General features: G+C 42.2%; 1 protein-coding gene across 1 annotated transcript in view; it reads left to right on the forward strand.

Annotated features, from left to right (window-relative positions):
- ENPP3 (ectonucleotide pyrophosphatase/phosphodiesterase 3) overlaps positions 1 to 15,944 on the forward strand; it is an 80,316-nt gene that overhangs the window by 10,013 nt on the left and 54,359 nt on the right. Inside the window, exons 2-5 of the mRNA XM_074948443.1 lie at positions 2,050 to 2,128; positions 6,704 to 6,826; positions 8,969 to 9,094; positions 11,407 to 11,467. Of these exons, the coding sequence (XP_074804544.1) occupies positions 2,050 to 2,128; positions 6,704 to 6,826; positions 8,969 to 9,094; positions 11,407 to 11,467 (389 nt within the window). The remainder of the gene's footprint in view (positions 1 to 2,049; positions 2,129 to 6,703; positions 6,827 to 8,968; positions 9,095 to 11,406; positions 11,468 to 15,944) is intronic.

The following is a 15,944-nucleotide window of genomic DNA, read 5'->3' on the forward strand; positions in this document are numbered from 1 at the left end:
CAGACTAAACAAACCCAATTTTTTCAATCTTCCCTTTTAGGACATGTTTTCTAGACCTTTAATCCTTTTTGTTGCTTGTGGTCCACTATGCCCCCCAGATCCCTTTCCACGGTACTCCTTCCTAGGCAGTCATTTCCCATTTAGTATGTGTGCAACTGAGTGTTCCTTCCTAAGTGGAGTACTTTGCATTTGTCCTTATTGAATTTCATCTATTTATTTCAGATCATTTCTCCAGTTTGTCCAGATCATTTTGAATTTTAATCCTATGCTCCAGAGCACTTGCAACCCCCTCCCAGTTTGGTATCATCTGCAAACTTTATCAGGGTACTCTGTATGCCATTATCTAAATCATTGATGAAAATATTGAACAGAACCGGACCCAGAACTGATTCCTGCGGGACCCCACTCGTTATGTCCTACCAGCATGACTGTGAACCACTGATAACTACTCTCTGGGAATGGTTTTCCGACCAGTTTTGTACCCATTTTATAGTAGCTCCATCTAGGTTGCATTTCCCTAGTTTGTTTATTAGAGGTCATGCAAGACAATTTCAAAAGCTTTACTAAAGTTAGGATATACCATGTCTACTGCTTTCCCCCATCCACAAGGCTTATTACCCTGTCAAAGAAAGCTATCAGGTTGGTTTGGCATGATTTGTTCTTGAGAAATCCATGCTGACTGTTACTTATTACATTATTATCTTCTAAATCTTTGCAAATTGATTGCTTAATTTGCTCCATTATCTTTCCAGGTACAGACATTAAGCTGCCTGGTCTGTAATTCCCCAGGTCATCCTTATTTCCCTTTTTATAGATGGGCAAATATAGTGTCATTTTCCAGTCTTCTGGAATCTCTCCCATCTTCCATGACTTTTCAAATAGATTGAGCTCTTTGCGTCTATCACTGTAAGGCATGTTTTCTAATCCTTTAATCATTCACGTGGCTCTTCTCTGAACCCTCTCCAGTTTATCAACATTGTATAAGTACCAGGGCGTGGGCAGTTATGCCTAATGGTTAAAGTTGGACGCCAGAAACCAGTGCTAGGGGCAGAGCTGGATACAGAGTCATGTGCCAAGACAAAGGTCAGAGCTGGAGTCTGAGTCAGGGGTAGTGTGTAGGAGCAAGGTCCTGGAGTGAGGTGGGAAAGCAGGAACTGAGAGCAGACAGGGATCTGAGAAAAGGAGGTTTGGAATAGCTGGGATGCAGGAACCGGCTAGAAGGCAGGGCTCAGAAATCAGGTGAGTAGGCAGAGTCCACAATAGCAGCCAACCAAAAATTCACATAGCTACTCAGACAACTTCCTTTTGGCTTATGTAGTGCATTTGAGCTAATCAGTGGGGCTGGACATCTTCCCCAGTCAGGAGTTTCGTGAGCGAAGCTCTTGGTGAGCTAAAGCTCCACCAGTCCCTTTCTCCACAGGTTCCAGATAGCTGCCAGGTGGTAGCCATGGTTTGAGCACTGCCTGGGGAACTGCGGGCCTGGCTCTGAGACCCCCAATCCCTCACACATCCTTCTTGAATTGTGGGCACCAGCACTGGACACAATATTCCAATACCGGGCACACAAGGCCAAATACAGAAGTATAATAACCTCTCTAATCTTACTTGAGAGTTTCCTGTTTATGGAACCCAAGATTGCATTATCTCCTTTGGTCACAGCATTGCACTGGGAGGTCATGTTCAGCTGATTATCCACCACAGCCCCCTAATCTTTTTCAGAGTCACTGCTTCCCAGCATAAAGTCCCCCATTTGGTAAGTATGCCTACATTTTTTGTTCCTACTTACTTAAGCCAATGCCTTACATAGGGTACAGGACTGTAGGTTCCTTGTGTTACTGCTGAGTAAAATAAAGGGCTACGCTGGCTCTATGGGCTACAACACTTACATTTAGCCATATTAAAATGCATATTGTCTCCTTGTGCCCAGTTTACCAAGTGATCCAGATCGCTCTGAATCAGTGACCTGTCCTCTTCATTATTTACCACTCCCCCAATTTTTGTGTCACCTACAAATGAAATACCTCACAGTATATGACTTTTTTGTGACAGGTTCTTTTAGTCTCTTTGGTGGTTATATCACTTGGACTAGGCTTGGGACTAGGACTAAAACATGAAGACCAAGTACAAGGTACGTTTACAATATTTTCAGTACAGTATTAATTTACACTTCCATCCAGCAAAGCGTTTAAACAGAGGATGACTTATAATTTCACTAAAAATAAACCGTGGGTGCTCAACACTTGTGAAAATGAGGCCCTAGGTTTCTCAGGGTGCACAACATAAAAAGAAAGCTGCCAAAATTGGTGGACAGCTTTAAAAAATTTGGCCAGTATGTGAGTCACATTATCATGCTGCATTATGAAAGATAGTCTGGATTAAGATCTGAGGATGATGGGCCAAGTAAGTATACAGCAGTTCCCAATTGACATTTGTCTGAACTTTCCATTCCATGAGAAAATTTGCTATTTAGACTTTTCATCCTGATTCAATACAAAAACATATTGAAATGTCCGAATTTCCCATATGATGGAAATTCTGATTTTTGATCAGCTCTAATTACTAATGAGAACTAGTCTAGTTAGAATGCAGTGTAGAGCTGTCTGGAGGACAACAATTCCATTTCATGGCATTTCTTGAGGTTTCAAAATTTGTTTTCATTCTGCACTGGAACAAAATCAAAACCTTTGGAATGCTTTTGGAAAATGGAAATACATTGAAACATCTGTTTTCAGATCGAAAGCCTGAGCTTTTCAGTTTGGTCCCTCTTTTGTCAGAAGTGACCAGAGAATTCTTGACCCAAAAAAGGCCCTTTAACACAAAAACTTTGCTGAAACTGATATGCCTCCATAAAACATTTTGGCTTTGACAAAACAACTTACTTTGATGACATTTTATTTTGTCAAAAATGTCCCAACTGGCTCAGTGCAATGTCGACAATTGGATAGCTTCATTTAAAACAAATTCTATCTGTGCAGCCACAGAATGATGATGAAATGTTTTTTTCCTCATTCTTATGGTATCTATGTTAATGTGTTAAACTTGTTTTCCTACTCTTCCCCACTCATTATTTTTCTTGCTTGTTTCCTTCTTCTGGAGTCTTGTGATATTCTTTGTAACTATGACGATGAACTGTAGTTACTCTTCAGTGACTCTTAACCAAATAGTATAATGTGTTCTCAACTTGCCATGTATCATTTTTATGGACATGTAGAGCCTGATTCTCCATTGCTTTCCACCCTGAGGAATCAATTATGCCTGCACAAAATTAATGCAAAGTGGTGTAAAATGTTAGCAGATCAGAATACCATCTTTTATAATCACTTTGCCCTGGTGTATTTGACTGCAAACTGCAGGGCAATTGTGAATCAAGCCCATTTACTCTTACTACTTTCATTATGACTGGCCTAGCTTATGAAATAGTAACACAATAGCGAGCAGTTGCAGTACAAAGTCAGAGATATTAAATCTTTTGAAAATGGCTTTGATCCTATTGGATAAACTTAAGTATTCAGAGTAAATTTCAGGATAGCTCCCATAATAATTCTGCAATATCTCAAGTTTTTGAAAAATATAATTAGATTTCTGCACCTGAATATTCTATTGTTCCATTATATAGTCTCTAAACAAATAATAAAAAGGAATTTAATATTGTTAAGAGTATGAAAACTTGCATTTCAAATAGAAAAAAAGGATGACACTGCTCCTGATTTAGGCTATATCTACACTGCACAGTTAACCTGGTGACTGGCATTTGGGTTAGTCTAGCCTGGGTGTGAGCACTACCACAGCAAAGCCGTATTTGCATTACTATGTCCTAACTGTCGCTGCACTTGTCCGTGTGTGTCTGGGGGCATATGCCATGGTTCTTTGTTGTGAGAAACTCTAGGAGTCTTTCTCAGTCACTTGTTGGAAAGCTTGTTTGTCCTTCAGGGAGAATTGTGGGAAGGGCAGTGGAGGACTGTTAACACTCAAGTAGTTTTGCTGGCATCTCATTTCACAGTGAGCAGGTGCCAGCCCAAGTTAGAGTAGAACCCAACTTGGGCTCTAACCCACACACCTCAGCTGGGTAAACAAGCTGGGCTTAAAGCACCTCCAAACCTGGGTCAGAGATTTTTCTGTATGGATGGTAGGGGGGTTGGGCTAAAACCAGATAAACCCAGATTAACTGTGCAGTGTAGACATACCCTGAGACTCAGCATGTTAAATGCAAAATAACTTAAATTCAGTTAGGTCCATTCCACGCTTCTTCACAATTTAGGGTGGTTGAAAGTCCCAAGAACAAGGTCAGACATTCAATGGATTATTCATGTAGGAAAACAAGGTAGGATTACCTTTTCATATTGGGTGCATGTAAATACATTCATTAAAATCATCAGCAGCCAAACCCTCTTTTAACAGACTAGAACTCAACTAGAAAACACTTGACAAATTGTCAGTGATGGGGAATAGAGAAGTGTACATATGCAAAATGTGCACCTGCATTTTTGCAAATGTGGTGGAACTGTAAATCTGGGTAGTTGCACGTCTACCTCATAAATTGCTGGTGCAAATACGATACTTTGAGGTACAAGTGCTCTGATCTGTATCTACAATACATTTGCAGGTGCATGCTTTTTATTGGCTACCTTTTTGGTTCCAGATGAAGTTGGGCTTGACTTATAAAGCCCTAAATGGCTTGGGGCTTCACAGTGTGAGAGAACTCTCTCCCTGTGTGTTATTGCCATAGCTTTGGTGACTAGAGGCACTCAAACCTCCAAACTTAATTTTAGGACTGGATAGGATCTGAGAAAGGGGAAGGTCAAACTCATTTTTAAAAAAGAGTCCCCTTTAAGAAGACCTCCAAACTGATCCTGCCAGTTCTGGTCTCCCATGTTTAAGAAGGATGAATTCAAACTGGAACAGGTACAGAGAAGGGCTACTAGGATGATCCGAGGAATGGAAAACCTGTCTTATGAAAGGAAAGTCAAGGAGCTTGGCTTGTTTAGCCTAACCAAAAGAAGGTTGAGGGGAGATATGATTACTCTCTATAAATATATCAGAGGGATAAATACCGGAGAGGGAGAGGAATTATTTAAGCTCAGTACCAGTGTGGACACAAGAACAAATGGATATAAACTGGCCATCGGGAAGTTTAGACTTGAAATTAGATGAAGGTTTCTAACCATCAGAGGAGTGAAGTTCTGGAATAGCCTTCCAAGGGAAGCAGTGGGGGCAAAAGACCTATCTGGCTTCAAGATTAAACTCCATAAGTTTATGGAGGAGATGGTATGATGGGATAACATGATTTTGGCAATTAATTGATCTTTAACTATTCATGGTAAATAGGCCCAATGGCCTGTGATGGGATGTTAGATGGTGTGGGGTCTGAGTTACTACAGAGAATTCTTTCCTGGGTATCTGGCTGGTGAATTTTGCCCACATTCTCAGGGTTTCAGCTGATCGCCATATTTGGGGTCGGGAAGGAATTTTCCTCCAGGGCAGATTGGAAGAGGCCCTGGGGGTTTTTCGCCTTCCTCTGTAGCATGGGGCGCGGGTCACTTGCTGGAGGATTCTCTATACCTTGAAGTCTTTAAACCATGATTTGAGGACTTCAATAGCTCAGACATAGGTGAGAGGTTTATTGCAGGAATGGGTGGGTGAGATTCTGTGGCCTGCATTGTGCAGGAGGTCAGACTAGATGATCATAATGGTCCCTTCTGACCTTAATATCTATGAATCCATGAGTAGAGTTCCTAATTCTCTTATTGTTCTAGGTGGCAGGCAAGCTTTTCCCCTTTCCCTTAGGCATCAAGTCAGGGGAGGAGCAGTTTAAGGAAGTTCATAAGGCCCTTGCCTCAGAGCAAACAAACTCAGAGTCAGAAAACAAAATCTCTAGAGCCCAGATCAGGCTAGCATCCTGGTGCCTGTGGGGCAGGGTGGAGGTGTGTGGGGAAAGGGAACCTGCAGTTTATAGCTGCCAACATAGCTTCTGGTCCCTCTCATCTGAAGAACTTGCTTTTCCTGTTCATATAGTCCAGCTCCAAGAGCTCCTTGGCTCTGCCCAGGATGTCTTGCCTGTAAGCTTCAGATTGTATTTTAAAAGGGTAGTATACTTCGCCACAGGAATCCTCTCTTCCTTTGGACCAAAATGCCTGACTTTGTTGCTCTTAAGTTAAAGGCATGTTGCAAGGACTACCTGTTTACTCAGACTTTGGGAGAAATGCATAATGTTAAGCACATTCAGAGGATTGAAGCCAAAATCCTCAGGGACTTTTAGAAGGGAGGATTCAAGACAGGTGTTTTGGCACAAAGTTCTTTGTGAACATATATGACTGTATCTCTTTATATAACTTTAAAATTAATAGTTTAAAATATTTTTTTACTTTCAATTTTAAGTTTACAAGGCCTGTTTACCTGGTCTGAATTTCACATATTTTCCCCATGTCATTATTCATCATAATATTCATATTATTTTTATTTCTATAATTATCCTAATTTTACATACACACACACAAAGTTTTGTGTGGACATCTCCCAACTTTGATGGAAATAAGCTTATATTATTAATTTTACTAAATATGTTGACAAGTGATTTGGGAAATAGTTTTTGACAATTATTCAGAACATTCTGACTCTAGGCTCCTGGCCATGTTCCATTTCATTGTTGTATGCTTAAGGATTGGAATAATTTTGGTGCTAAAACCATCTTTTGTTCCATTTACAGTCAGCTGCAGAAACAGATGTAATGAGCCTTTTAATAAAAAGGGGCAGGGCTGCCAGTGTGATGGTGGCTGTAAAGAGCTTCAAAACTGCTGCTGGGATTATGAGGGTACCTGCCTGGAACCAAGTACGTTCCCATGAATGTGAGATTTGTTAGTCTAGTCTTTGTATTAATTTTTCTGGAGGGAGGGTGAGGGGAAATGATAAATGTGCTATGTTTACTTATTCTGCCACGGGTACAGATGAAAAAAAGATTCCCAGCCATCTTTTGTATTTTAGAGACTTGTTATGGCACATAATGAATTCTGGAGCTGTCGTGTATGTATGTTGAATGCATGTTGTTAAAGTGCCATGCTACTTGTAATTGAATGTGACATGATATGAAATATAAACTGGGATTAATTTCTTTCCTGAAAGACATCCATATTTTTTTTTATTAAGGAAGAATGTACTTCAGTAAACTTTTAAATCAAGTATATATGTTCAATGACTAACTTTCATTGATTCACACCCAACAAGACTGGGCCAACATAAAACCAAGCAAACTATTTCACAGATAACCAGTTCTCTCATAATCATCCTTGTTAGTCCAGACAAGGTCATGAATATCTTGAGTGGGAGCATAGCTGTTCTCCTTGTCCAGGGGCATGGAATGACAGGACAACTACCTCCCCCTCAGAAAGGGGCGAGGGGATTAATGGATGCCCCCAGTACCCTGTGTTCTGAACAGTATGTAGCACACGATGGTTATGTTAGCGGGATGAATTGGATCCACGGGCTACAAAGTTCTCTAGCAGACTTGTCTGCTTCTGTACTCTAACTGTTCCCTTGACAGCTTCTTGAAATCCATCTCTCCTGTTCTGCTCTCTCTCTCACTCCTGTTCCGTAACATGTACACCTTCCTTCATTCTTTGGTCTGTTTGCCATCTGCTGGGAATCATGCAACATTTCTTCTTCGCTGTTCTTTCTCTTCCCTCAGAGACAATTGATTCAAAACAGCTCCCAATAGCGTCAATGGGCTTGTCAGTCCTGCTGATTTCACCACAGATGAATACATTCAGTGCTCTGAACGGAATTGTGGTTTTTTTCTTCATACGAAAACACAACTGTGACATACCAGGGTACAATCCAGGCTAACAAATAACTATGTCACCACTGCCCTGTAACCTGGGGTGCCCTTTACAATACCTTGCTGGTGCAGCCTCCAGCCTGGCCTGCTCACAGACAGCCTCCAGCATGAAAGTCACTTCCAGCTATGTCTGTGTGTGTGCTGCAGCCAGCCATCCACATCCTGGCTCTTACTAGCCTTGGTTATATTGCAGGGTGATCCCAACACACCTCCAGCCCTAGATCTTCTCTCAGAAATGCATGTTGTATACTGCCCAGCTCTGTCCTGGACAGTACAAATATGCTAAGTCCATTTTTCCTTGAACGGAATAATATGCACACAACTTGTTGCCCCAAATAGAATTGCCCACCCATTTCAGCTTGAATACACTGGGTTAGATAAAACAGTAAAACAAGTTTATTAACTACAAAGAGATAGATTTAGAACAAGTATAAGTAATGAGGCATAAAAGTCAGAAATGGCTACAAGAAAAATAAAGATAAAGCCCTTCTGGTGCCTAATTTAACAAACTGTATTAGATTCAATCACGGTTTTGCACCATATACTTTCAGCAGTCTTACACACTAAACTCTTTAGGTAAAAACCCCTCATACAGAGTCCAACTGCTTCCTTTGTCTCTTCAGGTGCAGTGAATGCAATGGGCCAGGAGAGAGAGAGAGAGAGAGAGAGAGCCTTGGGGTGTTTGTCCCTCCTTATTATAGTTTCAGTCCCCCTCTTGAAAAACATTTACATCTGAGAACCAGGGGACAAAATGTCTATGTGGAAGGATGTTCCCTGTTGATTTTTTCACCTGTTTCAACTTCCTTTGTCTTCCCTTCCTGGTTGATGACTCTCTTTACTGCTTAAATGCAAATTAAGCAGAGTACACATTCCTTTGTTTAGGCCAGACCTGTTTGCCAACTTCTGTTTGGGCAGGGCTGTGGGATTTGGAACATGTGTTAAGAACACCCTGCAGGGGAATCTTATAACTTCACCTGCAATGTTGCCACTATCTTTTACCAGGACAATACTGACCAGCAAATTATGAGTTTTCAAATGATACCTTACAAGGCATACTTTGTGCAAAGATTATTACAGTAGGGTGCAGGGCATGAACACAGGGGTGAATTCTATCACAACAACCAATTAATAATTTTTCAGCTCAGATATGGACATGCACTAAACTCCGTTGTGGTGAGACACGGATAACTGGAAGCCACTGTTCTTGTTCTGAAGACTGCTTGGAGAAAAAAGACTGCTGTGTAAACTACAAAAGTATTTGCAAAGGTAAAACAAAAATTAATATTTAAAAGTGTGATTTGCTATATTATAGGGATATTTACAGGAAGCTACCCAAGTGAGTATACATGAAATACATATAAAATAAACATATGGGGCTTTGTAATTGTTAGCAACTCTGATAAAACCCTTCTGGTGCCTAACTGAAGATACCTACAGCTTTTATTTGAGCAAGGTTAGATTTCTTGTAGCTGTAAATGTGTTTTGAGTGTCTGAGACACTTGGGGAGTGGCTGCTTTGTGGTGAAATACCTGGTATTTAGGTTTGTGAGAAGGAAGGTGATTGCTGGAGAGGAATGTAGTTTGTGTAAAATTAAATCCTAAGAAACACGAAAAGATATTATTATTGCAGGAGCACCTATAATGTGCTTTCCCACAATGGAAGAAGGCACCGTCCCTGCTCTGATCTGGGTGAAATCTAAAAAACATGTCTCTACCGTCGTTAATGTAACTTTTTCATAACATTTCATTATAAGCACATTTTAAAATTAATTTTAACATTGTTTAAGACAGTAGACCCTATATACCAAGCACTGTTCCTTTAGGGAGTGTAAGATGAGTCCATGAGCTGAAGATAGCAGATAGAATTACTGGGTACATCACACATGCACCTGAGAAGTGGGGCTAGAACCCGTAGTCCTTTATTTCTGAAAATACGGGTCTCTGCCCAGCAGTGCCGGAAGCTCCCTAGAAGTGAGGGGGGGCAGCGGCGCCTGAACTGGGGCCCTGTCCCCTGCTCTGCCCCTTCCCCCTGAGGCCCCGTCCTTGCTCCATCTCTTCCCCCAGTTCTCGCCCAGATTCATTCCTCTCTGCCCTCTCCCATGACACTCACCCTTAAAGTAGGTAAAAAGTGGGAGGGCTATGCCTTTTAAAATTGATGGGGCCATGGCTTTTTGGCCCCCCCTGTTCCGGTGCCCCTAGTCCGCCACTTGTCGTAAAGAAGATCTTCCTTAACAGACAATAGCAGTAGTTTTCCTTCTTTGTGGGTCAGCCACTGGCAGGTGATATCATACTCTCATTCCCACACACAAAGATAGCATTTACAGTGGACTTTTAGAGCAGTGTCATGAACTCTATTGCATCCTAGGCACTTTGCGGTGCAGAAATACTCAATGACACTGCTTCAGTATTTCAGTTAAAAGCACCTCCCTCCCTTAAATCTTTAGCAGTCCAAAATACACAGATACATAATACATACATAATACATAGAATATTTAAGTTAAATATTTAACTTAAATAAAGATTTTAATTGTGTAAGGTTGATTAAACTCTTAGATTAGAGATGGATCCGAGCCACAGATTTTGGACCCTGATTTAAGACCCTCCACCCCCCCCCCCCGCCCCAACCTAAAATTCATGACTGTTGGGTTTGAAATTTTCATAAGGATGTTTAGATCTGGGATTTTCATTTGACTCATATATATTGGTTTCAGACATTAAATGTGGACCCAGATTCAGGTTTGGATTCCCAAAACCAATGACGTTTAGGGTAGTTTGGATCTGCGAGTTTAATTATAGTCCATCGCTGTTTCAAACGATGCACAAAATAGGTGCCTGGAGTTACGTGGTACTTTAATGAGAACATTTGTGGCATGTTGTTATAGATACTTTAGCATTTCTATAGGAAAAATACAATATAGACTCCAACTCAAAGAACCTGTCTCCAACCTTCTTTGTGTGTTCTGTATGCAAATTTGTTAATGGATATAGCAAAAATGCCACTGGCAAAACAAACCATACCTCATGACTATAATGTCAGAGGGTATAAAGGATCTATAGATTCTATAGCGCCTGCATCTATAAGTGGACTTCTTTGAAATTGTGAGGTGGGAAGCAATCAAAAAAACTATTTCAGTGTTTTAATCATAATACCAGAACCTGTTCTCACCCCTTCTTGTGGCTGTATTTAATTTTCAGTTTTTATTTAGATTTATAATTGTTGGCTTTAATAATTCACAATGAAGGTCACTGTGAAAATGGTCGTTGTTTCTGCCTGCCTTGGTATCCTTAGTGGGAGGGCTTTTCTGTGGGAGGGAGAAGACTTATTTAAAAATAATCCACTGCTTTTTCTGCCCCATCAGTTCTCTCTATTATTCCTTTCATCTTTGATTTGTCCTTCTTGCCTCTCTCATGACTCCTTTTGTTCTTCTAAAGAGACTCTAGTGGATCATCAGCATATGATAAATGTTTAGGAGCATTAAGCAGAGTTTCAGAAAATCACAGGGGAGTGGAAAGGAAACTGCTTTGTGTTGTATATTTACTTTTCTACAGTGCTGCAGTGACACCTTTTGTGCTTTTCAGGTAAAACGCCTTGGGTGAAAGAAGCATGTCCATCACTTAACACTTCTCAGTGCCCAGAAGGGTAGGATGATTTGTACACTTATCAGTCTGCAAATGGAATTTTTTTGCATTTGTCTTTTCAGCATTGTAACTGAACCTTTTCTGATGGAGAAAAATGTTATAAGATTCAGAAATAACAAAGTGCACAAATTTTGGGAAGCCTGTAATAAGAAGAAAAAAGAAAAGGAGTACTTGTGGCACCTTAGAGACTAACCAGTTTATTTGAGCATGAGCTTTCGTGAGCTACAGCTCACTTCATCGGATGCATAGCATATCGTGGAAACTGCAGAAGACATTATGTACACACAGAGACCATGAAACAAAACTTCCTCCCACCCCACTGTCCTGCTGCTAACAGCTTATCTAAAGTGATCATCAAGGAAGGCCATTTCCAGCACAAATCCAGGTTTTCTCACCCTTCCCCCCCCCCCCCACACACACACACACACACAGACACACATACAAACTCACTCTCCTGCTGGTAATAGCCCATCCCTCTTTGAAACCTCTCTTTATAATGCGCATGATAATCAAGGTGGGTCATTTCCAGCACTAATCCAGGTTTTCTCACCACCACCCCCCCCAACACACACACACCCCCCTCCAAAAACCACACACACAAACTCACTCTCCTGCTGGCAATAGCTCATCTTACAATGTGCACAGCAATAATCCAAGTTTAACCAGAACGTCTTGGGGGGGGGGGGGTTTGTAGGAAAAAAACAAGGGGAGATAGGCTACCTTGCATAATGACTTAGCCACTCCCAGTCTCTATTCAAGCCCAAATTAATAGTATCCAATTTGCAAATGAATTCCAATTCAGCAGTTTCTCGCTGGAGTCTGGATTTGAAGTTTTTTTGCTTTAAGATAGCGACCCTCATGTCTGTGATTGCGTGACCAGAGAGATTGAAGTGTTCTCCGACTGGTTTATGAATGTTATAATTCTTAACATCTGATTTGTGTCCATTTATTCTTTTACGTAGAGACTGTCCAGTTTGACCAATGTACATGGCAGAGGGGCATTGCTGGCACATGATGGCATATATCACATTGGTGGATGTGCAGGTGAACGAGCCTCTGATAGTGTGGCTGATGTTGTTAGGCCCTGTGATGGTGTTCCCTGAATAGATATGTGGGCACAGTTGGCAACGGGCTTTGTTGCAAGGATAGGTTCCTGGGTTAGTGGTTCTGTTGTGTGGTATGTGGTTGTTGGTGAGTATTCGCTTCAGGTTGGGGGGCTGTCTGTAGGCAAGGACTGGCCTTTCTCCCAAGATTTGTGAGAGTGTTGGGTCATCCTTCAGGATAGGTTGTAGATCCTTAATAATGCGTTGGAGGGGTTTTAGTTGGGGGCTGAAGGTGACGGCTAGTGGCGTTCTGTTATTTTCTTTGTTAGGCCTGTCCTGTACTAGGTGACTTCTGGGAACTCTTCTGGCTCTATCAATATGTTTCTTCACTTCCGCAGGTGGGTATTGTAGTTGTAAGAATGCTTGATAGAGATCTTGTAGGTGTTTGTCTCTGTCTGAGGGGTTGGAGCAAATGCGGTTGTATCGCAGAGCTTGGCTGTAGACGATGGATCGTGTGGTGTGGTCAGGGTGAAAGCTGGAGGCATGTAGGTAGGAATAGCGGTCAGTAGGTTTCCGGTATAGGGTGGTGTTGATGTGACCATCGTTTATTAGCACTGCAGTGTCCAGGAAGTGGATCTCATGTGTGGACTGGACCAGGCTGAGGTTGATGGTGGGATGGAAATTGTTGAAATCATGGTGGAATTCCTCAAGGGCTTCTTTTCCATGGGACCAGATGATGAAGATGTCATCAATATAGCGCAAGTAAAGTAGGGGCGTTAGGGGACGAGAGCTGAGGAAGCGTTGTTCTAAATCAGCCATAAAAATGTTGGCATACTGTGGGGCCATGCGGGTACCCATAGCAGTGCCGCTGATCTGAAGGTATACATTGTCCCCAAATGTAAAATAGTTATGGGTAAGGACAAAGTCACAAAGTTCAGCCACCAGGTTAGCCGTGACATTATCGGGGATAGTGTTCTTGATGGCTTGTAGTCCATCTTTGTGTGGAATGTTGGTGTAGAGGGCTTCTACATCCATAGTGGCCAGGATGGTGTTATCAGGAAGATCACCAATGGATTGTAGTTTCCTCAGGAAGTCAGTGGTGTCTCGAAGGTAGCTGGGAGTGCTGGTAGCGTAGGGCCTGAGGAGTGAGTCTACATAGCCGGACAATCCTGCTGTCAGGGTGCCAATGCCTGAGATGATGGGGCGTCCAGGATTTCCAGGTTTATGGATCTTGGGTAGTAGATAGAATATCCCAGGTCGGGGTTCCAGGGGTGTGTCTGTGCGGATTTGATCTTGCGCTTTTTCAGGAAGTTTCTTGAGCAAATGCTGTAGATGCTTTTGGTAACTCTCAGTGGGATCATAGGGTAATGGCTTGTAGAAAGTGGTGTTGGAGAGCTGCCGAGCAGCCTCTTGTTCATATTCCGACCTATTCAGTATGCCAACATTTTTATGGCTGATTTAGAACAACGCTTCCTCAGCTCTCGTCCCCTAACGCCCCTACTTTACTTGCGCTATATTGATGACATCTTCATCATCTGGACCCATGGAAAAGAAGCCCTTGAGGAATTCCACCATGATTTCAACAATTTCCATCCCACCATCAACCTCAGCCTGGTCCAGTCCACACATGAGATCCACTTCCTGGACACTGCAGTGCTAATAAACGATGGTCACATCAACACCACCCTATACCGGAAACCTACTGACCGCTATTCCTACCTACATGCCTCCAGCTTTCACCCTGACCACACCACACGATCCATCGTCTACAGCCAAGCTCTGCGATACAACCGCATTTGCTCCAACCCCTCAGACAGAGACAAACACCTACAAGATCTCTATCAAGCATTCTTACAACTACAATACCCACCTGTGGAAGTGAAGAAACAGATTGATAGAGCCAGAAGAGTTCCCAGAAGTCACCTAGTACAGGACAGGCCTAACAAAGAAAATAACAGAACGCCACTAGCCGTCACCTTCAGCCCCCAACTAAAACCCCTCCAACGCATTATTAAGGATCTACAACCTATCCTGAAGGATGACCCAACACTCTCACAAATCTTGGGAGAAAGGCCAGTCCTTGCCTACAGACAGCCCCCCAACCTGAAGCGAATACTCACCAACAACCACATACCACACAACAGAACCACTAACCCAGGAACCTATCCTTGCAACAAAGCCCGTTGCCAACTGTGCCCACATATCTATTCAGGGAACACCATCACAGGGCCTAACAACATCAGCCACACTATCAGAGGCTCGTTCACCTGCACATCCACCAATGTGATATATGCCATCATGTGCCAGCAATGCCCCTCTGCCATGTACATTGGTCAAACTGGACAGTCTCTACGTAAAAGAATAAATGGACACAAATCAGATGTTAAGAATTATAACATTCATAAACCAGTCGGAGAACACTTCAATCTCTCTGGTCACGCAATCACAGACATGAGGGTCGCTATCTTAAAGCAAAAAAACTTCAAATCCAGACTCCAGCGAGAAACTGCTGAATTGGAATTCATTTGCAAATTGGATACTATTAATTTGGGCTTGAATAGAGACTGGGAGTGGCTAAGTCATTATGCAAGGTAGCCTATCTCCCCTTGTTTTTTTCCTACAAACCCCCCCCCCCCCCCCCAAGACGTTCTGGTTAAACTTGGATTATTGCTGTGCACATTGTAAGATGAGCTATTGCCAGCAGGAGAGTGAGTTTGTGTGTGTGGTTTTTGGAGGGGGGTGTGTGTGTGTTGGGGGGGGTGGTGGTGAGAAAACCTGGATTAGTGCTGGAAATGACCCACCTTGATTATCATGCGCATTATAAAGAGAGGTTTCAAAGAGGGATGGGCTATTACCAGCAGGAGAGTGAGTTTGTATGTGTGTCTGTGTGTGGGGGGGGGGGGGGGGGAAGGGTGAGAAAACCTGGATTTGTGCTGGAAATGGCCTTCCTTGATGATCACTTTAGATAAGCTGTTAGCAGCAGGACAGTGGGGTGGGAGGAAGTTTTGTTTCATGGTCTCTGTGTGTATATAGTGTCTTCTGCAGTTTCCACGATATGCTATGCATCCGATGAAGTGAGCTGTAGCTCACGAAAGCTCATGCTCAAATAAACTGATCAGTCTCTAAGGTGCCACAAGTACTCCTTTTCTTTTTTCTTTTTACGAATACAGACTAACACGGCTGTTACTCTGAAACCTGTAATAAGAAATAATTCTTATTTATACAGTGCCTAAAATTGCATTAGTTGTTTTACAGCAGTTGAAAAAGATTGCTTCCTGTCCTGAAGAGTGCACAGTTTAAACTTTAGACAACATGTGAGTGACATCAGCAGGCAATTGGAAGAGCACAGGGCAAGGGATGCAACAGTGTGGTCACTTAATAGCATTTGTTATATGTGGGCATCTTGGTGGTTCTGATATTCACACACACACACAC

Source organism: Natator depressus, chromosome 3 (assembly GCF_965152275.1).
Source record: "Natator depressus isolate rNatDep1 chromosome 3, rNatDep2.hap1, whole genome shotgun sequence".
In the NCBI taxonomy this organism is placed as follows: Eukaryota; Metazoa; Chordata; order Testudines; family Cheloniidae; genus Natator; species Natator depressus.